This window comes from Labeo rohita, chromosome 12 (assembly GCF_022985175.1).
Source record: "Labeo rohita strain BAU-BD-2019 chromosome 12, IGBB_LRoh.1.0, whole genome shotgun sequence".
Classification (NCBI taxonomy): domain Eukaryota; kingdom Metazoa; phylum Chordata; class Actinopteri; order Cypriniformes; family Cyprinidae; genus Labeo; species Labeo rohita.
Genome location: NC_066880.1, coordinates 18,333,546 through 18,361,473, shown reverse-complemented (window position 1 = coordinate 18,361,473; position 27,928 = coordinate 18,333,546). Strand labels below are relative to the sequence as shown.

The 27,928-nt window shown below is 38.9% G+C and overlaps 2 protein-coding genes across 2 annotated transcripts in view; one reads left to right on the top strand and one right to left on the bottom strand.

Moving 5' to 3' along the window:
* The window catches only part of cpped1 (calcineurin-like phosphoesterase domain containing 1), a 38,782-nt gene extending 36,946 nt beyond the window's left edge, over positions 1-1,836 (bottom strand). The window contains exon 1 of the mRNA XM_051123900.1: positions 1,643-1,836. Coding sequence (XP_050979857.1) covers positions 1,643-1,706 — 64 coding nt within the window. The 5' untranslated portion in view covers positions 1,707-1,836. The remainder of the gene's footprint in view (positions 1-1,642) is intronic.
* Positions 1,837-4,239: 2,403 nt separating this feature from the next.
* Positions 4,240-27,928, top strand: part of shisa9a (shisa family member 9a) — a 44,357-nt gene continuing 20,668 nt past the window's right edge. The window contains exons 1-2 of the mRNA XM_051123899.1: positions 4,240-5,064; positions 6,271-6,377. Coding sequence (XP_050979856.1) covers positions 4,547-5,064; positions 6,271-6,377 — 625 coding nt within the window. The 5' untranslated portion in view covers positions 4,240-4,546. The remainder of the gene's footprint in view (positions 5,065-6,270; positions 6,378-27,928) is intronic.

Sequence of the window (27,928 nt, the reverse complement as noted above, 5' to 3'; positions counted from 1 at the left end):
TAATACAGCCCATTAAGTTTCAACATCACTCCCTATGGAGCAACCATGTTGTACCAATTGTTTTGTCATTCTAACAAGATGAAGAGTTTGCTATACTTCGAGCATCTCTTTGGGAAAGCTCAAAACCTGGTTAAAATAAATAAATCAAATAAAAACACATGATATCTGACCAACTCAAAAAGCATTTAAAATGTACCATCTGCTGCCTGGAATCTTGTTTGTTGTCTAACTCTTTCATGTACAGTCCCCAGAGACTGGAAACTATTTTCAGGCAACTTTAAACAACATGAATTGAGAGGAGCAGACAAAGCTCCCATGACAGCCGATAAGCACAAGCCTCTTTCAGCAAACATAAATCAGAGGGATATCTCAGATGACTCTCAGAGCTTTCAAATACTGCTAACCTAATCATAAGTCAAGATAAAAGCCTCCTGTGATAAAGCATTAAAATATCAACTCAACTCACAGCATTCACTAACAGTCACTGCTGTAGGTTTTTCACACAAAAAGGGAAAAAAAGTTGCAGATGTCAACACTGCCTGTGCAAAGCAAAGAATAAGCAAGAAATTAGTCTGAGATGAAGATTTCAGACTGGATTTACATAAACAGCCAAGCAAAAGAACCACACAGGGACACACTTAAAAACACTTACACGCTGGAAAACACCAAATGAAATGTTAAAGACAATATATATATATATATATATATATTTTTTTTTTTTTTTTCTGAATGCATATTATTGATGTCATTGTGAATGATTTATCTATGTATGCTTGTTTATTTATGCTTTTAATTTCACTATGATTTACATCACAATATTCACTGCAAGCAGTCATCTGAGGCATTTATGATATCGATAGCAGGGAAAAACAATGCTAAATACGTTTTTTGTTCATTTTTATTTCATGAATTGTATTATTTTGTATTATTTTTTAGAGACAAAATGTTACCCATATTAGTAGCAGCAGTTCCGCTGTTATTTATGCATTTACAAAACTTTACAAAACAAAAGACTTTCTTATGTAAATATCTATAAAATTTTAATGTTTGGTCTTAGATGACCAAGTGATACCCAACTTAAATTTAGCTCCTACAGCAAAACCAGTTTATAATGACTGATTTCGCACATTTTAACCTATTTGTCTCACATCCCTTACGAAAATTAACCATGGTTTTACTACAAATAAAACCAAAAAAAAACATGGCAACCACAAATTAACCATGAATGTGCTACACTGACCTTATATTAACCATGGTATTTGTAGTAAAACTGTGGTTATACAAATGGCAATCAATATGCCCAAAACATGGTTACTACCTTTTTTTCTGTAGTCAAACCACGGTAAATTTTCATATGGGATATTTATTTAACTTTGTTTATGTGACATGTCACAGCTTGTATCCAAACTGGTTTGTTGTTCCTGATAGCTAATACTTTGCTGCCAAGTTAGTCTGTGCTTGTCAAATACTTGTTGAAATTCAGTAAGTTACACCGGTCAACACCTTAACGAGTTTACAGAGGACTTTAATCCTAGATTACAAGCAGTGTTCATGAAATACATAAACGTACTTGAACCAAAACATACTGTCAAAATCACGGATATAATGTAAATCGACGTTAGCTAGCCTCAGCTAACCATACCTTCTGTCAGCCCCTTATAACGCCGATCCTTTGCTCTCAGAAAGACACTTTCGTCCCCTGCCATTGAAACGCGCACACTACCTAGTATAGGATGATAAACCGTTCAACCTTTATTTCGTACGTTTCGTTATCGTGTCTGGGCGTTCGTTGCTAAATCTGACAAAGTCATTGGTTACTTAATGTGTGTTCGTGAATCGATGCGTGTGGTGATGTATTAGCAATGTCTGGGAATGTTCGGAGTGGATTCTAGAAAACGACAGGCTGACTACAAACGAATCCTGATTATTTCGGATATAGTTTACGATACGATAATAATGACACTACTTTCAAAATGCACAGAAGCCTACTACTAATATGATACTAGTTTTATATAGCTTAAGGAAATAGCCCCCCAAAAAATTAAAAGGTCAGGGTAAAACGTGGAATATGACTAAACTACATTAAAAAATGAACGTAAGTTTATTTCTTAGTGTGCGTTGTATTGTTTTACAACAGGCCTTTTAAAATTTTAAGTAAAGATTGATTCAAATTTTAAATCTTAGACATTGTTTGCGATTAATTCGATAAATGTTCTGGTTGCATAAGATAGCAGTGTGTTATAAATTTATTTTCTATAAATATGTTTCTGATCATTTTTGCATATACCCAGGACCTATATCAACACAATGTATAGGGTAGAGTGGGGGGAAACGCCCCCCTTATTTTTATTTATTTATTTATTTATTATTATTATTATTTTTCTTTTTTTTTGTGAAACAAATGTTAAATGTGTTCAGAAAAGTTATCATAGTTTTAGTGACAATGACATAAATTATAAACAAAGTATGAAAAATGTGCAGAGTTTTCATGGTATTAGATTTTTAACAAAAATTAAATTTGTACCATTTTACCCCACCCATGGGGGCGTCCCTCCGCCCACCCCACCCTCAACCCCCAGGCTGACAAAGCTAATGCTTTAAACATTTACAGTAAAATTAGAGTACAGGGAGTTTTAGCTTAAAATGAAAAAGAACATAATAATTATTAATTACAAAATAGCCTATTAGCTGATGATAACTGGCTAGCTATAAATAGCTTTCTGATGGTAACTTGAGGTCATTTTTAAATATAAAATCCAAATATTTTTTTATTTAACCAAATTGTTAGAATTCATTTGAGTAACAGAGTAACTACAGTAATTACCCATTGCTCCCTGGGGGCGTTTTACCCCACTGACTAAAAATATATAATTCTAAAAAAAATACATCATTCTGAAAATATAATTACGTTTTTATTAAATAATACATACTCCCTATCTACAAACCCTACTCTACTCGTATCATATATAACTGTGATGTTCTACAAAACAACAAGCTTTAAGACACTTTTTTTCTTACTGCTGAAAATAAGACATTAATTTTCTCTCTGAAGTTTAAGCTTCATGGTAAAAAAAAAAAAAATCTACGTCACTCTTGTCAACGTAGTCCATAGTTACAATAAAAATGTGTCTTGCTTTCATCTTGTACTTATTTTGGGAACAGTAGGCTAGGGGGCGTTTTACCCCATGGGGTCGTTTTACCCCACTCTACCCTATCTATCTACATAGAAACAAAACACTGAACCAATCAGGTATAGTTTGCATCTGGTAGCTTAAAATAGATTCATATCAAATGAGGTAAATGTGGAACACATGTTGAGGTCAAACGCATGTTGCATATAGCATAAACAATACCTATGTCCTTTATATATATATATATATATATATATATATATATATATAAACACTGTATATATACAAACTCTGTATGCCAGCTAGAAATGAATTGCTACTTTGGTTGCTGTCATCATGATGTTCCAAACTTGAATTACTCTCATAGCTCTCTATCAGTGAAAGTGGGTGGAGATCAACTGTTAAATAAAAAAAAGAAAGAAAGAAAGAAAGAAAGAAAGAAAGAAAGAAAGAAAGAAAGAAAGAAAGCAGATATCTGCAAAATGTGTTATAAATGCAGGATTGGATTCGCACGATACTGGAATTCTGCCAGTATGCTGATTGAAATGATATGTTGTAAATGTTTATGATACTGTTTTATTGGAATACTTTTACTGATTACATAAACTGATTACTTAAATACTTTTACACATTCTTTTCGCTTATAAACGCATGAAGTAGCCTATCTCTTTTTACCAAACTATTTTCTGTGCACTGAACGAGCAGAAAATGAACTACTATCATGAGCACTTAAATTAGATGATTTTATATAATAGAGAGGCAACTCGAAAAGGTGCTGCGCAGACCCACGCACGCTGCGCAAAGAAACCACAAACCATTTAACATTTATATTTTCTCGTATGCATAATCAATTAATCCAAATGGAACTGGAACGCGATCCGTATAGGCTTATGTTGCGATTTTATTTTTCGAGGTAGGAGCCTTCAGCAGGTAGGCTATATTTTACGCACCTGAGAAATTATATTCGTTTGCATGTTGCACATAGTAACATAAGTTAGACGGCAACTTTTCACTGATTTCTTACAACAGAACACTTTTTTCTTGTCCAATCCCTCCCATGTCTCCTCCTTCCCTTTACGCACTGTCTCTCCCACTCTCAGCGCGCGCGCTCCACAGTTCTGCCTCAGCTCCCCTGTCTTCATCACAAACAAAGACAGCCTTCAGGGTAGTTGGCGCAGTGGTTTCAGAGCGCTAAAAAGTACTTGAGCATCAACAGAACAATTGGGATTGAGATCAACAGCTGTCAGAGTGGACTTTACAAACATCTGCGGTCTTAATTTACCTCTTTTAAAATGCAAACCTCCCCGAATGGCTTTGTTCACTCGTGTGGATTTATGCCCTGCTGTCAGTGGTAGTACCAAGTCGTTTCTCTGTCTCAGTTGTTCCTCCAAAGGAAGCCTCCAGGAGACTACAGGATGAAATGGACAGTCTTGCTGTTAGAATACTTCTTGGTCAAAGTTCTGGTGCTGTTGTGCAGCGCGGTCGGGGAAGCGCAGCAGCAGCAGCTCGAGGGCTTTATAATGCTCTCTGGATCCAATGGGTCCCGGGATGAGGAGAGCGTTTCTGAACCTCCACATACTGAGGACAAATGTCGGGGATACTATGATGTCATGGGACAGTGGGACCCGCCGTTCGTTTGCCAAACTGGCAATTATTTATATTGTTGCGGCACTTGTGGCTTCAGATTTTGCTGCGCTTATAAAAACTCTCGTTTGGATCAGAGCACCTGCAAAAATTACGACACACCAGTATGGTTAACAGGACAGCCACCGTATAAGAAAACCCTAGACCCTAGACACGATCCAACCAAGGATAAAACAAACTTGATTGTGTATATAATATGTGGAGTAGTGGCAATCATGGCACTGGTCGGGATATTTACCAAACTTGGACTAGAAAAGGCTCACAGACCTCACAGAGAGAGCATGTCTCGGTAAGTAACCCATAGTTATGTTGGCATGACGAAGTCCTTACTGTCTTTTGCCAAACAATTTTGCCAAAAAATGCGTAAGAACAGCTTTTGCCATTGATTCTTTCTTCATTTTTTGTAAATGTGCTTGAGATGTCTTTGATGTTCCATCGCGTCTAGTGCCATGAGCTCTGCGTTTTTATTCATCTCTGTCAAGTGAAGAGAAGTTAAACTTTTTAAAACGCATCTCAAGATGCTATTCCATTGTGCATCTCTTTGTTTTTGAACTAGAAGCTCCAGTGTGTGTGACAACCAGGGTCGTTCACTTGGTGCGTTCACAAAAAAAAGCTAGACATAACTGAATGGCACATATCAAGTGTTTTGAAATGCGTTTTGTTTTAAAGATTTTACTTTTGGAATTTGGCTACAGAAAACAAAAAGGGAGAAAACGCTCATGGCGTAACTGAAAAACAGCACGGCAATAGTGAAAGATATCCATCTGGTGCATGTGTACATAGACCAATTAAAAGCAGTTTTAAAACAGCAAAAGGCACCATGTGTGAATGGCATCTTAGGCTGAAAATTGTTTACTCCATGCAAGAATTTTCTCACTAACCCAATCTTCTGTGGCTTTTGAGCTCAAAAGTGTTGGTTGTCAAAGCTCTGCTTTTACTGTTGTGCCTATCCTGCCCATGCATATTCATGCTTAATTAGAGCATAAACAATCCCTTGGATCTTCATTAAGCTTTCTAAATTCATGGATTTGTGTTATGCAAGCTCTCTTTTAAAAGGCTTTCCTGAATCACAGATCTCAAGAGATCCGCACGAAAGCACGGTTAACTTGCACATGTAAACCACAAGAACTGTATCCACAAACCGTTTTAGATATTACATTATATTGCATAACGTCCGGTTGTCAGTTTTTTACCCTTTAGTTACTCATCTTGAATGGTGGAGGTGGAAATCTCTTGTTCCTACTGATTCTGTGGGTCAAAACCTCTGATGAGAGCTGCACAGCCCACAGTGTGCAGGTTGCTGAAAGAGCGCCTCACAGAAAAACCTGTTCTCTTTGAATCAGCACTCTGGACAGCGGCAGCTATAACACTGAATGAATAGATGTCAGTCTGCTGACATTATATCACGCCGTTCAGCCGTGCTATGATATCTAAATAAAGACCGATTACACAATGCAATGCAATACTAAGCTAACAAATGCTTGTTCTTCAACAGAGCTGTTGCGAGCGTCATGCAAGGCGCCCGTCAGGGTCAGCACGAGGAGGCCATCGGAATGCACACACAGCATTATGACACTGTGCAGGCGAGGGCAAACAACATGCGTAAGTTGATTGTAGCCTACTTCCTTTTTTCCCCACAAGCTCAGCATAAACTATGGACTACATTTATGCTCTTATGAAAATAGTCTAAAAGCATGCCTAGCTCGAGTGTTCAATATGCCATGCCCTCTATGCAACACAATGCACTTGTGCACTGATTTACACATGTAGTTATAAATGATAAATATAATAACATTTTAAGTATTCAGAGTTTTGCTTGTGGTGCAAAACTGTGTTGGTTCTGCACCACTTTTTGCATTTCTTATTCTATGCTTAGCATGCACAGATATGTGTAATAGAAAGGAGATGCTGAGAGCACAATGCTGTTGTGAAATAAGCCTATTTATGGTCACTGCCGTGGGCTGCTGCTGCTGTTGTATGTACGGTATTGTTTAAAACCGTTCGAAATCAATGGCTGTATCACAAATGTTCAAACTCGCATTTGTTGCGATTCTGATTACATCACCCTCGCTGTGGTTATCAACTCCCTAAATGTATCTGTGTTGAAATAACACAGAATACAGTGAGAATATCAAAGCCCCCCTCAGAGGGATCCATTTTGGTTGACACTGAGAATGTGAGTCAGTAGCTGGAGAAATTCATCTAATTGCAAAGATAATGTCACTCTTTCTTCACCGCCATGCATATTGTAGATATCTCCATCAGACAGAAGTTTTTGAAAACTCGGATTACTTTTATGCCACTATGTTTCTTTATTATGAACAAAGACTAAGAGCAATAATATGCATCTCAGGAAAATGGTAAGAGCATTAGGTTTGGTTTTAATAGTAGCACAACTCTTTTTTTTTTTGGTTGCACAAAGAATCATGCTTTGAATGATACACAAAACCTCAATGGTGCTGTGAAAGAGCCTTTTAATATGAGTCTGGAGGGGTTTACTTTATTTTTTATTTATCCACCTGCTCTACACCTGCACTGTAGCCTTTTAAATGGTTTTAAATAAAAAAAGATGCATTGAAAAAGAAAAAATAATATATTTTTAGCAGCGTGTGGATAATATTTTTAAAGTTTTACTTCACATGCAGACAACCATTACATATGGAATGACAAACCAACCATTAACAAGCTTGATTTACAAATGTTACTCTGAAATCTGTATAATGTCTTCTATTACACAAAAAGACATTCAGAGGCTCGTTTTGGCTCTCCTCTTGTTCACAGATCATGATCATTATTCTTGCAGTACTGGCTTTTAATCCATAAACCTGAGTGTAATTACGTGGACTGCTTTTAACCTCTGACCCCAGCGATTTAATATACCGTTCGACGGGTTACTCCGTATGAGATAATGATTTGAACCGAAATCAAAAGAACAGACACACGATTTAAGAGCAAGTAATTTAAGCGATTATGCAGAGGACCTGAAAATTAGAGTTTTCTGAATTCTCAGGTTGAGTGGCAGATCATAAAATCTTGTAATTAAAACATAAGGAAATGTTTAAAGCTTATACTTAAAAGATGTATTTTTCTGAATAACTGTAGATAAGAATAAAGCCTAAGACTGTACACCTACAGAAAACCTGCAGACCCGTAACAGATGATTATCAAAATTGCTTTTTGTCACAATAGAAGTTCATTCACTTCTATATGACAGGCGTGAGATTATTTCTTACATCAGGAGATGACAGAGAGACTCTGCGTGTGCTGTAGGTTAACTGCTGTTAATATTTAGATTACAGACTGGATTCCCTCCAGTCATTCTTATGTGTGTTACTAAGTACAATACATACAAGATGAAAATATGTTATACGTTCCTTATTTTATATTCTTGTCACATTCAGATTCGCTCATGCTCATATGGACTTTCAGGGAAATTATTTTTTCACATAAACCAATCAATGCCGACTGTATTCTGCCATTCTCATCTCTTCATATCCCTGTTCTAAGAAGCTGACAATCCAGATGCTCACCCGCCGTGTGCTGAATGATCCCATCAAAGAGGTCTAGTTACCTCACTGAAAGTGCAAAATTACTATACTTTTTTTCAGAATGATCCTGGATTCTGGAGGATGCAGTACTGTGCTCCATTACCATCACAGCTTGGCATTACAAGAGTACCTGTGGCTTTAAGAAGAAATAGAAAAAAGAATTATTGAATACGGAATGATACATTTTTTGGTCATGGCATGAAATAATCAAGACTTAAGCTCAGTGTGATTTCAATCATTGTACAGTACCGGATGTAAAATTCTGCATGTCAGTGACCTAAATTGAGGAACAAAAGCATTTCCTCCCACAGTGCACTGAGCAACTGAACCTTGCAGATGAAGTGGAGTTTTTTTTTCCAATGCCACAGCTAAAACTAATTACCTTAATGGGGCTTCCCAAAAGAAACAGCAGAAATCTATTACGCTGTATTTATTTTAAGCCTCGTGCCAGAGCAAACACCTGAAACAAAGATCTGCTTACAAATATGCAGGTGCTGAAGACACATCTGCATGTTCTGTGTGGACTAAAAGAGTAAAACCAATCTGTTGTTCTTACCAAACTCACTATAACTTAATACAAAAAAATAAAAAGTGGAAAGAACGGAATGTATTTCTGCTCACCTATTGCATTCTTCATCCATGTGATTATTCTTCCCGTTGGCACTACTTGCAATAAGTCCATTTACAGCGAATTGTCCTAGTTCATTGCTAGTTCAAGCATGTCTTTGTGCTAGGATTCTCTCATTGCAAAAACTGTGATGATTTGATGTCTGGAGGCATGTTAACTTTTAAGCCATCAAATAGATCTTTTAACTTTACTCCCGCTTTATTTTAATAAAAGCCAAAGTCTTATATCTAAAAATTATACTTAAATCTTTTTTATGTGACAGGGCGATTCATCATAAGATGATATGTGCACTCTTTGAAATGCTATTATTAAATATTGTTGTGTGAGAATGTCACTAATGCCCTTTAAAAAAACGCTGCCACACATATTAGAGTGTGTTAACAAAGCTAAAACTTTCATCTGACAAGTTAACATTATTCTTGCTATACCAGAAGTGCAAACGCAGCCAGCATAACTCTCCACGGTCATATAAAACCAACTTAAAGAATATGTGATATTCTTTTAAAAAATATGAAGAGACTGTTTTCTCTGTTTGGCATGCATAGAACATCATCATCATTATCATCATATAATTTATTTAACATGAACAAATAATTATACATCACATCAAAAACTTTCATTTAAATTGTTAATAAAAAATATCACACAATTGTGAGTATGACATTGCTATTATAAAAAGATGTTTAATAAAAAGATATTGGTTATCTGTCTACTTGATCTGTAATAATCGGCCCTGAAAAACACATATCAGTGAGGTTAGTTAAAGTTGACACACCATAATAACTACCTGGAAATTAATTTAACAAAACTAAAATTGAGCTAAAATTTAAATAAACCCAAATTGTCATATTAAAGAAAATCTAAATAAAAGCTAAAATATTACTTAAAAATGTAATAGTATATAAATTAAACTAAAACAAAACTGTCTTTGAGTGACAAAGTAGCAGTGTTACATTCCCAAATGAATCTGCATTTTTGAATGAATTAGTTGAATAAATTATTCACTGACTCACTTATAAAGACAGTAACATGTCGCCAATTAGTGGTGTAGTGTTGTAACATGCAGAAAGAGTTAATGTTTCTTTGTTTAAAGATTTAGGAGAAAAATATTGTTGGCTAATCCTGTTTTATGACAATAAGATGCAGGACAAATCACAAATTGAGATTAAAGCTGCAAGCAGCATTGAAAGGGCCCTCGCACCTGGGCTCACCGCCAGCCGGTGGCTTTAGGAAAACAGCGAACGGTGCATTTAAGGTGGCAAATATAGGAGGAAAGTATCAAAGTCACTTATATGTGGCAAACTTCCTGCTGCCAGCTGGTGGCGCTATGACTATAACTGAATAATGCCATGCAGATGTATTTAAGCCAGGACTCTTACCAAACATGTGAAGTCTAGTGCAGTTTGGACACTGCATGTTTAAGTTAGTGTAAAACAAGTCATTTCCTCATGCCAGCAGGTGGCGCTATGATTATATTGACCTTTAGATGTGTTCAGGCCAGGACACTTTTAGAATGGGTGAAGTTTGGGGCAGATCAGACATTGTATGGCTGAGTTACAACAGTTTCCTTTTACATGGTGAAATATCGAACACATTTCGTTAAAGGTTGCCACATACACGCCCTTAAAGAAAACTCAAGATCTTCGCAATTTAACATCACAAAGGACTTTAGAGTAGACTGACCAAATATAATGTTGATGTCATAAAATCTCTATGAGGAGTTCATTAGAGCATAAAACATGCCACTTTCTGCCAGCAGGTGGCGCTATAACTATAACTCTCTTGTCAAACATGTAAATTTTGGTTCAGATCGGACATTGTATGCTTGAATTATAACAACTTCCTTTTTCATGGCGAAATATCAAAGTTTGTCAGTCCGCCACGGACATGCCCTTAAACGAAAACTCAAGATCTTCGCAATTTAACGTCACAAAGGGCTTTAGATTACGCTGACCAAATTTGGTACTGATCTGTTTAAATTTCTAGGGGGAGTTTGTTTAAATACCATGCCTGAAATGGCAAAAACAGCACAAAACTTGCTGAGAAAATTCAAAGTAACCAAATTCCTGTTGGGTTTTCGGACTTCATACTGGACTTTTTTGTAGCTGTTGGTGTGTCTACCGAATTTCGGTGAACAGCTCGAGGGCCACTCCATTGAAATTTTATAGGTGGCACTATCAAGCCATTTTGCCACACCCACTTCTGAAACCCATTTCAGGTGTGTGCAATACTCTGTGAGCTTTCGAGCATGTTTAGGCCCTCAAAAATGCGATTAATTTTGAAGAAGAAAAAGAAACTGAGCAATTCCAATAGGGTCCTCGCACCATCGGTGCTCTGGCCCTAATTATAACTCTGGTATCTTAATCTCTGGAGTGCTCATGTCGAGTTTCTTCACTAATTTGTCTTATTGTGTTTTCTAATGGTAATACACTAAATTAATTAATAATATAATTAACTATTTAAAATACTATTATTTTGTAAGCTATTTTCTCTACTTTTGTGCAATTTTTTCATCCTTTCTCTGGACTGATGCAAGCATTGGCTATGTGTAAGAAGAGAGTGTGTAACATATCACCTCCCACCCCCCACATGAGGCACCATCCTATTCCATTTACTGGGCCACGGTTCACGCTCCTTGAGGCAAGCAGCATATTTCTGTTGGCTCAGCGACCGTAGCCACCATTGCTGCCATGCTACAATGGCAGAAACCCCCCACCGGGATTGCATTCAGGTCAGCATGGTCTCCCCACGCTCAGAGAACTCCACCAAGGAGAACTGGCTCTGATTTCACACCCAGAGGACAGGCTGGCAGCCTATTTCTTCCAGCACGTTGGGGGAAGAGGGACATGTGGCCATCTGATGTGCGTCACCGAAACGGGGCTCGTACAGGTCTGCTAGTTGATGCCAATGCTAATTTTACTTCTCATGCAGAACCACAGTGCCCATTGTCACAAGAAAATACCACCTTTGATGCTCCGACACTAATAAAAAAAGAAAATGAAAGAAGAATAAATGTGAGTTTGAAGTCTTGCATGATAAAAATAAATAGTTTTTTTTGTGAGAGAAAATAGAAAAGGAAAATTCATTTTACAGAAATGGCGACTCTCCTGAATGTTAATTGAATCTTTGCCTGACCTACAGATGTGCTCATAAGTTTATATACCCCTTGCAGAATATGCAAATATGTTAATCATTTTAGCAAAATAAGAGGAATAATGAAAATTTCATGTTATTTTTTATATAGTACTGTCCTGAATAAGCTATTTCACATAATAGATGCTTATAAATACTCCACAGATACAAAATAATAACTGAATTTTTAAAAATGAAAATGCCGTTCAAAAGTTTACATACCCTTGAATCTTAATACTGTGTGTTGTTTCCTGGATGATCCACGGCTGTTTTTATGTTTACTGATAATTGTTCATGAGTCCCTTGTTGGTCTAGCTCCTGCACGTTCTTTGGTTTTCCAGCATCTTCTGCATATTTAAACCCTTTCCAACAATGACTGTATGATTTTGAGATGATCTTTTTACACTGAGGACAATTGAGGGACTCATACACAACTATTACAAAAGGTGAAAACATTTACTGATGCTCAAGAAGGCAACACAATGCATGTGTAATGTTGTAACAGGCAAGAGCCAAAGGGTGTAAACTTTTGAACAGGATGATGAAGTGTAAAGATCATATTTTTTCATTTAGTACTGCTCTTTAGAAGCTACATAAATACTTACACATTTCCCAGAAGACAAAATAAGCACAATTTACCTTGATCATCCAAATCAAAAGGGGTATGTAAACTTATGAGCACAACTGTACACAAGATTTTGTGTCAAAAAAGGGTCTATTGTCTATTGTGAACAGTGATGTATGCAGCACAACTCACACAGAAGTCAGGTATAAATCATGCAGCTGTCTGATGTACAATGCAACAAATGCGTGACCAACTGGAACTAACCTGACCAACTTCAAATCTTTCTCCATTGCATGGATCTCTGTTGAAATGACTGGATTTTGTCAGCGAAAAATCAGCGCTTTCCTCAGATTGTGTCTTTGGCAATTCAAACATTGTCACTCATGTGAACAGGCACTGTTTTGGCTTTTTCGACAATCTCCATTAACTGTTCCAGAGTGGAAAATCAGGGCTAAAATCGTGTAGTGTGTGGGTGGCCTTAGGTGATCTAAATGGAAAGCATTGCTCACAGTATTACATGTGGGAATGGTCTTCTTCTATAATCAGCATATTTTTAATTTCTGTATTAAAATATATTTTGATTTTTACTGGTGGAAAAAAACTGCTTATACACTGCTTATTAGTGATTATTACTCATCACTGCTATATCTGAAACTTTTGTCTGCAAACATGCAGAAACATTAAATGTCGTGTAGTGTAAAATCTGAACAGATTTTGAAACACTAGGCATCATACACTGAACGACAAAGGATCACAATAGCAGACTTTCCAGTTGTTCTGAATGCAAATCATGTAGAAACATGTGCCTTGTTGCTAGAAGATGCATGACAAATTAAAACAATGTTCTAAAATCATGTTTGATATCCTCCGACTGGATAAAATCATTGTCTGAAGCTAAAAACACTGTGCTGAAATGTGTCACCTTAAAACATAAAAAAACAATTTGCTGAGTCAACTTAAAATAATTTGTTACCCAGGTGCCTTCAAATTTTAAGTTAAGTCAACTCAAATATCTAAGTTGTCACTAAGTACAACTTCACATTTCAAGTTGACTAAACTTATTTGTGTTGACTGGACTTAAAATTTTAAGGCAGCAGGGTAACAAGTAATTTGACTCAACAAATCGTGTTTTTTTGTATTTTTACAGTGTATATTTTTAATATATAAAAAAATAGAATTTAAATGTTTTAAAATTTGTAAAAGATTAATGATGAAGATGTGTATACTCACACGTTCAAATGTTAAAACGATGCTTTTTACTATACGATTTCTCATAAACGATAAAAGTGTTTCAAAATCATAATATAAAACCAACATACACACAAGCAGTACATTTCTACTTAGAATGTGTTTTAAACTTTTTTTCTTGTTTTTCAAAGATTTTTCCTTTTTTAACCTGGTGTGGATATTCTTATTCATCACTGACCTAAATGCAAATGTACCATTTCGGTATCGCAATAAACTCAATATCTAAAACTTCAAAAACGATCTAAAAACCCTATAAACGTATTGTGTATCACACCAGGAGCTTAACAGTTACTTATCAGTTGAACGCCTCAAGAATTTGACTTGCTGATTCTTTAGGTTTTTGTGCAGGGCAGATTTAAAGAAGCAAAGACGGATGGACGGGAAGGAAAGCTGTCTGAATGCTATTGATCTATTCGCTGGGTCAAGCAAAGCAGGGAAGCTGGAGAAAACACTTTTGCTTTTTCACTTTACTGCACCGTAGCCATTGCCGAGATGTCCATCTGCCTAGAAAAAAATTCACTCCTGTTTGAAACTGATAGCTGCCACCGTCCAAGACAGATAACGCACACGTGGAAGATGCCGAAATGACACCAAAGAGAATTGAATTCCCCTGTTACAGAACATTTTTTAATCAAAAACCCACATGGGTTGACAGCAGAATGAGCAAAAGCACCATTGGAAGGGGTTTTCCCCTGTTAGCGCCTATTGAGTCACATCAATCCCAGACTACCTTTGTCACCTATATATGTCATTCATTCATGCATGCATTGATTTGAATCATTCCTTGTGGCTCTCCTTTGCCTACATGACTGATTGCATCCGTTGTCATGGTGGACACGCTCACGCTAGCAAAAAAACACACAGCCCCCAATCCTTAGATCAACACACCACTGCCCAAAAACGATGCATAATTCATTTCATGTAGCGCGCAGCAGCAAGGGGAAATGACAGATTAATGTATTTGCTGCAGAACACTTAGCAACTCCGGACTGTTTATCATTTGACATGACAGAAACGGGAATCATTTCTATCTTCTGTCTGTTCAACTTCAGCTTTAAGTGGACAGCCAGCTTTCATTATCACAGCAGAGACCCTAACGAATAATCAGCTCCCCAAGAGGGCAAAAGATCCAAATGCAGTTTTACATGCAGGCAAGATTAAGTTAGGATAAACTGAATGTGCTTGTTTAATGCGGTGAACATGGATGAGTGCCACTCCATCAAACACCACAGTGAAAATGAGTATGTGTTTATGATTGAATTCTCCCTCATTAAATGTAATTCCAGACAGCAGGGGCAGGGCCCAGGTTGGAATTTATAATGAGCAACCGAGACATGCTTGCAATGTTATTCCGATTTTATAGTGATGGCAAATTTCCCCCGAAGGCAATGATTGGCATTAATTGTAAAACAGGTGTTAAGGTGGATGGATCCGATGATCGTCGGTTTGAAACAGTGCTGTTAATAAGTTCCTGTGGGAATGTGTGTATATGAGAGATCGGTGGCCCACAGCTGCCTCAGGAGCATAATAAGTTAAAGTTCATTATAGCTGCATCATTATGCATTCAATCAGTATAACTCAGTGGCTTTTGAGTAATTTTGCTTCAGGACACAGATTTTAAACTGAGCACTAAGAGTATTAAAAATGTACAAAAGTAAATAAAAATCCCTTAAAATCAAATATACACCACTGTTCAATAGTTTTGGGTCATTAAAAGAGTAGTTCACTTCCAAAATAAAAATGTACAGATAATCTACTCACCCCCTTGTCATCCAAGATGTTCACGTCTTTCTTTTTTCAGTCGTAAAGAAATTACGTTTTTTTCAGGATTTCTCTCCATATAATGGACTTCTATGGTGCCCCCGACTTTGAACTTCCAAAATGCAGTTTAAATGCAGCTTCAAATGGCTCTAAATGATGCCAGTCGAGGAAGAAGGGTCTTATCTACCAAAACGATAGGTTATTTTCTATAGCAGCACAATTTTTTCAATAATAAGAAATATTTCTTTAGCACGAAATCAGCATATTAGAATGATTTCTGATTAAATTACATTTATGTATTCAAATAGAAATCACTTACTTTAAATTGCAATAATATTTCACAATATTACAATTTTATTGTGTTTTTATCAAATAAATGCCGCTTTTGTGAGCATAAGAGATTGCAAAAACTTTTTTTAAAATATCTTACCGATCCCAAACTTTTGCACAGCAGTGTAAAATAGGAAAATAAACAATTATGAAAATGTACAAAGAGGTGTACATCTGTGATCTTTGAGGGCAATGATCTGTGAACCCATTTATGATGTTGTCTTCATCAGTTGTTTCTTTTTACATGGGTTTTGATCTTGTTTTTCCAAAGATGAGAGCATGTTAGGCAACCTGTTGGCATCTGTCTCATTTGGCTGCTTTTGCCAAGTGACAAATTAATTTATGCCAAAATACTGTGCCAAGTTTGATTGGACGCACAGCCTTTGACATTAACCATAACAGTGAAGCATTTTGTTTTCATTTTTAAAAGCCTATGGGCCAGATTTACTAACAGCATGCGTAAGCGCAAACCCTCATTTAGCGTTTAAAACTACTGTCAGGATTTACTAAAGACACACAGTGTGAAATTAGCACTGAAAAGGCATGGACACAGTTATTTTTGCACCTGACCTTATTGAATTTGCATTTGTAGGAGTTTCCCTTTTAGACTTATGGGAGGAGAGTATTAAAATTAATCACAAATGTTTGCGCTCAACAAATTATTGGTATTTGCGCCATTATTTAAAGGGGTCATCAGATGCCCATTTTCCACAAGTTGATATGATTCTATAGGGGCTTAAATGAGAAGTCCACTTTCAGAACAACAATTTACAGACTATGTATTCACCCCCTTATCATTCAAGATGTTCATGTCTTTCTTTCTTCAGTTGTAAAGAAATTGTGTTTTTTGAGGAAAACATTTCAGGATTTTTCTCCATATAATGGACTGATATGGTGCCCTGAGTTTGAACTTCCAAAATGCAGTTTAAATGCGGTTTCAAACGATCCCAAATGCAGTTGTAAACAATCCCAGTCGAGGAAGAAGGGTCTTATCTAGCAAAACGATCGGTTATTTTCTTTAAAAAATACAATTTAAATACTTTTTAATCTCAAACGCTCGTCTTGTCTTGCTTTCCCTGAACTCTGTGTATTCTGACAGTTAGGGTATGTCAAAAACCCTGACCGTATTTTCTCCCTCAACTTCAGAAATCATTTCAAAATTATCCTACATCGCTGCAGAAGTACCGACCCAGTCTTTGCAAAGCGAACATACAAATAAGATTAAACACCCTTAACAAAAAAGGTAAAACACCCTTTTTACCTTGTCAAAATCATCTCTTCTCACAGCAAGCTGTTTAGGTGCGAGTCTCTTTAAATACTAATAAGCTCTGCTCACCCCGCCCCTCTCTACCGTAGGGTGACAAGCCGATCTCTGAGGCTGTAAACTTTAACTGCTAACTAGCACATTATTAGGGAAGGCAATTTGCAAAGATTCATAAAAACCCCTTATGCTCACTTCTTCTGTAGGTGAAGCTGGGTCACGATTGATTCACGCAAACATAGACGCATTTAGGTAGATTGTGGGGTGCATTCCCTTCACAAAGTAATGTAATTCTCTGCGTCTTCAGCGATTCAGATATCGGGAGTAAATGACGACTGCTATGTTCACTATTACATCCAACAACAGAACACCTCAACCGCTTAGGAGACATTCCTGTCTACACCTACTCAGGTGTCGAAACAATGGCGGTCGAACTGTCTACAGCCCACTCAGGGAAGGACTAAGGTATAATGCCAATGTCAATCAACTATCGTGGGAGGGGCCTGTACAGAACTATGTAATTTTGCAAAAAGTCTCAGAACAGCCGGATATGAGAAAGTGATTATTAATATTGAGGATTTAAAAAAAAAAAGTTCTGGGTGGATTTTTATCATTATAGGGTACACACACTGCCAAACACACAGTTATGTTCAAACAACATGTAAAAGTGAATTTTCCATCCAATGACTTTAACCCCCCCCACCAAAAAACACTAATTGTCCCTGTTTAGTAAATCTGGCCCTATGTATGTTGCTGTCTTTGCTGTGCATGTTAAGTTTAGCGTTGCTTTCAGAACAGACCTGCGATCAGGGTCGAGTCTCTATCCACTGCTGGTTAGGATATCCCCTAAGTTGTTGTGCTTGTTTCATGTCCTACTTCTTTTTAAAAACACCAAAAGGGAATAAAGAATATCAAAGAAAATGAATGAGAGCATGAGAACATAACATGCTGCGTCCAGCATGTGTTTTTGGGTTGAGACTGGTATAACTTATATCAGGAAACAAAGTTAATGGTAAAGCTTCATGTTGTTCCCAACACAAGGATGCCATAGCATATCCACATAACATTTGCTTCAATATATATCCAATTAACAGATGATTTTTGTAAAGCTATTTCTGACTGTAATCCTGCTGTGATGTATGATATTCATAAGCTTCTCATCTCTTGAACTCTCATGTTCTCATGCTCTCCTTTGGCAAAAGAGCTTCAAACTTTGCTCAAAGGGATATTGAGGTTCCATATGAGATTACCTTTTGCAAGGATTTTTCACCCTTGGAAGAACAGCGTGCCTTGGCATCAGTTTTTTCATTTAGCGGCACGAGATCCATTGCCTTGCAGCAGCGTTTCTCCAATACTGCTGTTGTCACCTCTTCTCATATACTGGAATGAGCCGTCTATTGGAAAATAATGCCAAATAAAGAGACGAGGTTTGGAAGAGGCATAGACAGAGCTCTTTGGACTTTGTGAATATGTGATCTTGACACAATATATAAGATATAAATCCATGCGTGCTCCATCAATGTGTGGAGTGTACAGCTCCAAAACGTCAAAATGCTGTTCATTTACACTTGCTGTCCAATGACTAAAAATGCAGAATTTCTGCTAAATTCATGTTTTATTCAAATTGTGATGCAAAAGTGTGACTCAGTTATAAAATGACCTTATATGACCTCACTGTCCACATCCTCAGTTGTACCCAAAGCATACAACAAAAGCTCAAAACAATGTTGTCACAGCGAGGGCAATGAGTGCGTCACAGGCGATGATACTTGACATCTGGCAATCACTGTGCTTCCCTCTTCCTGCCATGGCTGCATTTTGCTAATGTCAAGAGCATGAGGGAGACACGCAGAGAATAGTCCTCTCTGATTTGCAGAAGATATCACTTGCAAACTCAGATGCCCTTCTGCCGCTTCCATCCCAGAGGGATGTGCAGCTCCCGAAATACCCTCCTGCATCTTTAATGAGAAACTGGAAAGGTATCTTATAGTCACATTGTTGACTTGTTCTCAGTCTATGTGCTTTGTGATAACCTTGACATATTTAACCTCAAAACACCCCGAGGAGTCTGGGGATTTTCAGACAGATGCCGACGCAGCGGATGGTTAGACGCAGATGACACATAGATAAATTGTAGTAAATGTATTAATAGTAATAAATGGGGGTATCAGACAGATGGCATAGGTTTGATTGACAGGCAGATGGTAAAGCAGATGCAAACATGTTTTTCTCCACCTGCAAAAATCTCAAAACATTCTATTTTTATGTGGTTTTCACTCTGCTCTAGCGATGTAAACAAGATCCTGGGGCGAAGTCACCGTTGCGTCACTTTTGCATCACTTACGGTATTTCAGTGCAACAGAGGTTAACCAGCCATTAAATACTCTGCACTACTAAATAGTGCTGTGGTGTGAGTATTTAAATTGAAAAACTGTCATCCTATTCAGCAGAAAAAAATGCACGTTTTCTATGTAAATTAAGTATGAGATTGCATCTTATTCACAAAATTCTGCACAATTCTGATGCTATTAATGCCAGCTATTACTGCCCACAGATGGTAGAGTAAGTTTCATTTAAAAGCACATTTGTGCACATTAACTGAAAATGCCTTTTAAATTCCAATTTCCTGAAATGAACATTATGCAGAATTGCCGATCAAATTTGAATGTAAGGAAAAGTAATTCAAATGAACTTAAATTCAAATAAATAATTTAATAAGAGCTTTGAATGCTGACCTGACAAAAGCTTGTTTGAAAGTTTTTAAAAACATTTTAAAAGCTTCCAGTGATAGGTTTATGAGATTTATTGCATGTGCAGCTTGTGAGCAACTCTGTGCTGCAGGTAAAGATGATTTTTATCCAAAACAGTATTAAAGAAGAGCATTAAAATATGGATACAATTTGAGTGTGGTGCATGGTCTGATCTAGGGCTGTCAGAATATCAGATTTTTCACTTATGAGATTATTGTGGCCTCAAAACTCATGTTAACAATGTATTGTGATATCTATAGAAATCTTGAAAAAAATAAATGTTACCAGTGAATCATACCATTGCATGCAGGAACAATTACACTAAACAGAAAAGACTAAAATGCTAACCGTTTTAAGTTTAGCATTGCGTTATAGCGTTGATCCAGTGTTTGAAAAAAATGGCGTTCTGTGAACTGATTTTTATTTTATGCAACTCCAATTCCAGAAAAGTTTCATGAAATGCCATAAAATCTAAAATATGTTATCTGTTTATTCTCTATAACCTTTATTAAGTTGATTAAAGTCCAGTGTTTTCAGTGGCCAACTTTTAATTTTATTTTGTAAATATAACCAAATTTTGATATTCATGGCCGTATCACATTTCAAAAAAGTTGGAACAGAGGTTTATTTAAAACTGTGCCACATCAACTTTTAATTACAATGTTTAATTGTTTGGGAATTGAGGATACTAATATTTCAAGTTATGCAAGCAAAATTGTTGTCCAGTCTGGCTTGATAAAAAACTTCAGATGCTTAGCAGTCTGTGATTGTCATTGTCTGATTCTCCTTTTCATGACTGGTCATATATTTTCAATAGGAGACAGATCTGGACTGCAGGCAGGCCAGTCTAGCACATTCAGTCTGCATCTACGAAACCACGCTGTTGTAGCACATGCAGAATGAGACCTGCCGTTGTCTTGATCTAATAATCTTGAAAGACGTCATCTTGATGACAGTATACAGTGCCCTCCACTAATATTGGCATCCTTGGTAAATATGAGCAAAGACGGCTATGAAAATAAATTTGCTTTGTTTATCTTTATGATCTTACATTCAAAAAATTCACAAAATGCTAACCTTTCATTGAAGTAAAACAATTAAAAGTGGGGGGAAACTTACGTTATGAAATAAATGTTTTTCTCATATGCATTGTTGGGCACAATTATTGGCACCCTTAGAAATTATAATGAGTAAAATATCTCTGAAGTATATTCCCATTCATATTTGCATTTATTTAGCACACTAGAATGATATTGTCCAGCAATAACTTCCTGTTTCACAGGATTATAAATATGAGGAGCACAAAGGCCAAATTTCCTTAATCATCCATCACAAGGAATAAAACCAAATAATATAGTTCTGATGTGCAGAACAAGATTGTTGAGCTTTACAAAATAGAAAATGGCTGTAAGAAAAGAGCTAAAGCATTGAAAATCTCGATTTCCATCATTAGGACAATAATTAAGAATTCCAGTCATCAAAAGATGTTACAAATCTGCCTGGAAAAGGATGTGTGTTTATATCGTCCTAATGCATGGTGAGGAGGAGAGTTTAAGTGTCCAAAGACTCTCCAAGGATCACAGTAGGAGAATTGCAGAGATAAGTTGAGACTTGACAAAAAAAGACAAAAAAAAAAAAATTCAAACAGCCCCTACGTCACCAAATGTTGTTCAGGAGGGTTTCAAGAAAAATCCTCCTTGCTCATCCAAAAACAAACTCCAGCATATTCAGTTGTCAGGCACAACTTGAATTTCAAACGGGACTGGCTTCTGTGGTCAGATGAAACTAAAAAAAAGAGCTTTCTGGCAGCGAACACTCAAGATAGGTTTGGTACAAAAAGTACCCCATGCTCACGGTTAAATATACTACTGGATCTTTAATGTTGTGGGCTTATTTTCCTGCCAGAGGTCCTGGACATCTTGTTCAGATACATGGCATCATGGATTCTAGCAAATACCAACAGATAAAAAATGTAAACCTGACTGCATCTGTTAGAAGTTCTATAATGAGCTGTGGTTGGATTTTCCATCAGGACAGTGATTCAAATCAAACATCAAAATCAACACAAAAATGTGTCACTGAGCATAAAATGAAGCTTTTGCCATGGCCCTCCCAGTTGCCTAACCTCAACCCTATAGAAAATGCATGAGGTGAACTGAAGAGAAGAAGCACCAGCATGGAGCTGGGAAACTAAAGGATCTGAAGAGTTTCTGTATGAAGGAATAGTCTCTGATTTCTTGTCAGGCGTTCTCCAAACTCTTCAGGCATTAAAGGAGAAAACTCAGAGCTGTCATCCTGAATAAAGGATGTTGCCAATAATTGTGGTCAACATGAACTAAAGAAAAACATTTATTTCATAATAAGATTTTCCCCCTGATTTCCACAGTTTTACTTAAATGATAGGTTAGTATATTGTGACTTTTTTGAATTAAATATTAAAAAGATAAACAATGCAGATTTATTCTCACAGCCACCTTTGCTCATATTTACCAAGGGTGCCAATATTAGTGGAGGGAACTGTATGTGTCTCTACAATCCCAATACATGCCTCCATTTCAATGGTACCTTTGCACATATTCAGTCACCAATGCTGTTTGCTTTGCTGCACCCCCATACCATGACAGTCGTTTGCATTTGCATCTGTTGCTGATGAAAGTCTGGATGGTCCCTTTTGTTTTTGGTACTGAGAACTCGAAGTCCATTTTTCCCAGAAACAAACTAAAATGTGGACTCATCTGACAACAGCACACATTTGCATCGTCTTTTTGACTATCTGAGATGAGCTCTGGCCCAAAGAACCCCCAGCATCACTGCATAGAATTGATGTATAGCTTTCTGCTAGAGTAACAGAAATTCAATCTGCTTTTATTGATGCAGTTGCAGAATGTGTTAAGTGACAGCAGTATTTCCAAAGTACTCCTGAGCCCATGTGGCTATATTTAACACCGCTGCATGACGGTTTCTTATGCAATGTCATCTGAGGGGTCAAAAGTCATGCACATTCACCTGAGGTGTCATGCCTTGCCCTCTACTTGCTCTGATTCCCTGAATCTTTTTACAATATTATCTGAGGTAGTTGGTGAAAGACCTAAATTCTTTGTGATTTTCAATTAAGAAATGTGATTTTTGATTTGTTTGGCACCTTTGTCATGAAATTTGGCACAAAGTAATGAGACATGATCCAACTTTGCTTGCAAAGGCTGAAATGCTCCTTTTATACCCAAACATGATATCCTCACCTATTTCAATTTCACCGTCTTACTTTGAACTGTTTCAAAACAGTTTAATTTGGATATTCTATAACCTTTTCACTTATATTTTGCTTCTGTGCCATCTTTTTTGGAGTGTGTTGCAGCCATGAAAATCAAAATTTGGTTATATTTACAAAATAAAATTAAAAGTTGGCCACTGACACTGTTAATACTTTAGTCAATTAAACAAAGGGTAAAGAGAATGCACAAATAACGTATTCTTGTTTTTATGGCATTTTACGAAACGTCACAACTTTTCTGGAATTGGGGTTATAGTATTCTATACCGTGATAAATGTTGATTAGTATTGCTATATATCAGAGGTTGCGGTAGACTTGTTCGTCATTTTGACGGACAGGGTCGTAAAAATTCCCTCATAATCTATTATTACCCGTCATTATAATTATAATTATAATATTTTAATTAGAATAACACATTAATTTCTTTTATTTTTGTTCACATTTTCATTTTTAATCATGAACCTACAGGACGACAGTGCAGTGTTTAAAAACAACAAAATGCGCTAGGGCTGGGTAAACAAAACAAGCAAACAAACAAAAAATAGATTTTCGATTTTTATAGATTCTCATTTTAATTAACCAAAATTGATTCTTAAATCACAATCGATCTTTTGGTCTATGCTGTTTTCAGTTGATGAATAAACAGTAGGCTAACATAGTGTCTCTTCCTTCCAAGAAATAGCAATAGGCTAGGATTTGTGTTACATTTAATATAAAACAAAGTCTGAGATTTTAAATTCTTTCCATTTCATAAGGAAATTCAAGCAATAAATACCGTTTTGACGCTCTTTAATGTGGCGTGATAGATCGTTGTAGCTTCTGTGTACTCGTTTGGGAATTACAACTACAATTTTACAATAGATCACCTTCAGTGTAATCCGTCAAAACGACGGACGGCCTTCAGATTTTTCCGTCACTGACGGAGAATTTTCAGTTAACGCAACCTCTGCTATATATATACATAATCCATATGAAAATATCTGAGATGGCTTGAACAACACAGATTAACTATATACTGTTATAATCATGTGCTGATTTTCATCATGTTTCATCATACAAAACACTTATTTCTGCATTTTATTCTGCTACAGCAACAGCTGGATGCCTTTGTCCATACAAGGAATTTCGAACTTGATCTCATGGCAATTCGTACATTTTTGACAAGGTGGTGTAACGAGGACGCTGAGGCGGCGTTTGAATCCAATTGCGGAAGTTTATTACAAATGACAGCACACATAAACGTGGAAACAGGCAGAGGGTCGATTACCAGAAAAGCAGTCCAGCAGCATACAACACATAAACGTAATCCAAGCAGCAGAGAGATAAAGCAGGCAGTGGGTCAAATACCGTGAAGTCAGTCCAGAAACAGCAAACAATCCAATAGGGGTAATCCGTAAACTCAAGAGTACATAAACAAAGCACGGTAGCAACAGGTAATCCAACAGAGTAAATATAGAAACGCTCGGTAAGGCAGGTGAAACTGGCAATACTTCGCGAATTCATGAGCACATGGTCAGTCTTTAAATAGTGACAAACAGGAAGTAACAATAGAAGCAGCAGAGGGAGCATGCAGGCAGTCCTAGGGTGAGGGCTCCCTCTGCTGGCGTGGCATTACAGAATCCCCCCCCCTAGAGCGACTCCTGGCGCTCAAAACAACAACAGTCCAGGTGGGTGGGGGAACAGAGGCAAAACAGGGGGTGGGACGGAGGGCCAGGTCCATGTAGAGCAGGTGGGTCTGGATCGTGGAACAGGGACAGACAGTGAAGCACTGGAGGACCAGGACTATGGAGCAGTGGCAGACAGTGGAACACTGGAGGTCCTGGGCCGTGGAGCTGTGGCAGACAGTGGAACACTGGAGGTCCTGGGCCGTGGAGCAATAGCAGACCGTGAAACACTGAAGGGCCTGGGCCTTGGAGCAATGACAGACAGTGAAACTTTGGAGGACCAGGGCCGTGGAGCAGTAGCAGATTGTGAAGTACTGGAGGACCTGGGCCGTGGAGCAATGGCAGAGTAGGGGACCATGGTGGGGCAGGCAGAGCAGGCAGAACAGGAAGCCATGGTGAGGCAGGCAGAGCAGGCAGAGCAGGGAGCCATGGCGAGGCAGGCAGAGCAGGCATAACAGGCAGAGCAAACAGGAGCAGAGATATCCACAGTGGGACCAATGACATGCATAGCAGAGCGGTGTGTACTTGAATGATTACTTTGGTCTTCTTGATTGCGACATGGCAGGTAGAGAGTTCATCGTGGAACGCCGCCCCCATAGGAGGATCTACAGCTTGCGCTGACACCTCTGGGGGCATGGGCGCAGATGCTTGGGCAGGTGTGGCAGGGAAGTTATAAATGGCCTTCCTGGCCGTGACAGGACAGGCAGAGAGTCCTTGGGGAAACGCCGCCCCCTTTAGGAGGTTCTGCAGCCAGAGCTGCCGCTTCTGGGGGCATTGGCGCAGACTCTTTGACAGAAGAGGCCTCTGGCGTAGACTCGTGGACAGGCGAGGCCTCTGGTGTAGACTCGTGGACAGGCGAGGCCTCGGGAGCAGACTCGTGGACCGATAAGGCCTCTGGAGCAGACTCATGGACAGACGAGGCCTCTGGAGCACAGTGTGCAGCCCACACACTGAAGATGGCTACGGCCATTACAGGCAGCACAGCAGATAATGGGGTGTCTGTTGACCTTGAGGGTGCTGATGATATGGGCTTGTGGCTTGGGAGCGTGGGCTCTGCGTGGCTTGGGAGCGTGGGCTCTGCGTGGCTTGGGAGCGTGGGCTCTGCGTGGCTTGGGAGCGTGGGCTCTGCGGGGTCAGCTGATACGTGAGGTGGCTTGAGAAGGTCAGAGGGGACCTGGTGAGATTCTGGTAGAATAACAGTTTTATGACTTGACTCAGGGAACGCAGCTGTAACTTGACTTGACTTGGAAACTTGACTTGACTCAGGGGACGCAGCTGCAACTTGACTTGACTTGGAAACTTGACTTGACTCGGGAAACACAGCTGCAACGTAACTTGACTCAGGAACAACATGGCTTGGCTCAGGAACAACATGGCTTGGCTCAGGAACGACATGGCTTGGCTCAGGAACGACATGGCTTGGCTCAGGAACGACATGGCTTGGCTCAGGAATGACAGCTATAACTTGGCTTGACTCGTGGGGCACAGCTGTGACTTGGCTTGACTCGTGGGGAACAGCTGTGACTTGGCTTGACTCATGGGGAACAACTGTGTCCTTGCTTGACTCATGGAGAACAACAGCTGTATCTTGGCTTGGCTCGTGGAACACAGCTGTGACTTGGCTTGGTTCATGGGGAACAGCTGTGGCCTTGCTTGACTCTGTTGCTTGACTTGACTCTGTTGCTTGACTTGACTCTGTTGCGTGACCGGGCTCTGTAGCTTGACCGGGCTCTGTAGCTTGGCCGGGCTCTGTAGCTTGGCCGGACTCTGTAGCTTGGCCGGACTCTGTAGCTTGGCCGGACCCTGGAACTGGACTTGACTTGGAAGCCTGACTGGACTTGGAAGCTTTTGACCCTGGAGCAGCAACTGTAGCTTGACTTGGTTCTGCAGCTTGACTTGGTTCTGCAGCTTGACTTGGTTCTGCAGCTTGACTTGGTACAGGAACAGTAGCTGTCATTTTAGCTGCCCATACAGCCATTAGGGGTGAGTCCAGTACGCGTGCCATCATAAGGCGTGGCTTGGAGACAGCGATTATCTTGTGGAGTGGCTCTGGGATGGCAGCCATCTTGTGAACTGGCTTGGGGAAGGCGGCCATCTTGTGGACTGGCTCTGGGATGGCGGCCATCTTGTGGCCTAGCTCTGGGACGGCGGCCCTCTTGTGGACTGGCTCTGGGAAGGCGGCCATCTTGTGGACTGGCTCTGGGACGGCGGCCATCTTGTGGACTGGCTTGGAGATAGCAGCCATCTTGTGAGCTGGTTGTAGGAGGGTAGCCATGACAGGTGCAGACTCCGGACAGGCAGGAATGGCGTGAGCAGGCCCTGGAGCGGCAGGCATGGCGTGAGCAGGCCCTGGAGCGGCAGGCATGGCGTGAGCAGGCCCTGGAGCGGCAGGCATGGCGTGAGCAGGCTTTGGCTTTGCAGGCATGACGTGAACAGGCTTTGGCTTGGTGGATGTGGCCCGAGCAGGCTTTGGCTTGGCAGGCATGACGTGAACCGGTTGTGGTCTGGCAGATGTGGAGTGAACAGGCTGTAGCTTGGCAGACGTGACGCTAGCAGACTTGGTTTGAGGGGGTTCTTGCACGATGGTGACAATACCAGACATGAAGGTTGTGGTGTGAACGGTCTCTGGTTTGTTTGATGTGACGTGAGCTGGTTGTGGTGTGGTGGTTACTGCGGGATTGCGGGGTCCCTCGTCCGCAACCCCCACAGTAAATGTGGATCCACTTAATAGCAGGGCATGATCAATATATCTCTCCAGTGACCAATGAGTCTTTCCCCCAGGTAGCCACGAACGAATGGGATCATTCAAACCCACCCGAAAAATGTCCTTCAGTGCCACGTCATTAAAATCAACAAGGTAACACAGTCCACAAAAGAGAGAGAGATCCCCTATTACTGTGCGACGCATTTAAAATCGCCCTTTATCACAAAACCCCAAATCAAAAGTGGAAGGGTGATCAAGTCCATCCATCATGCGTTTACCAAGGACTGATGG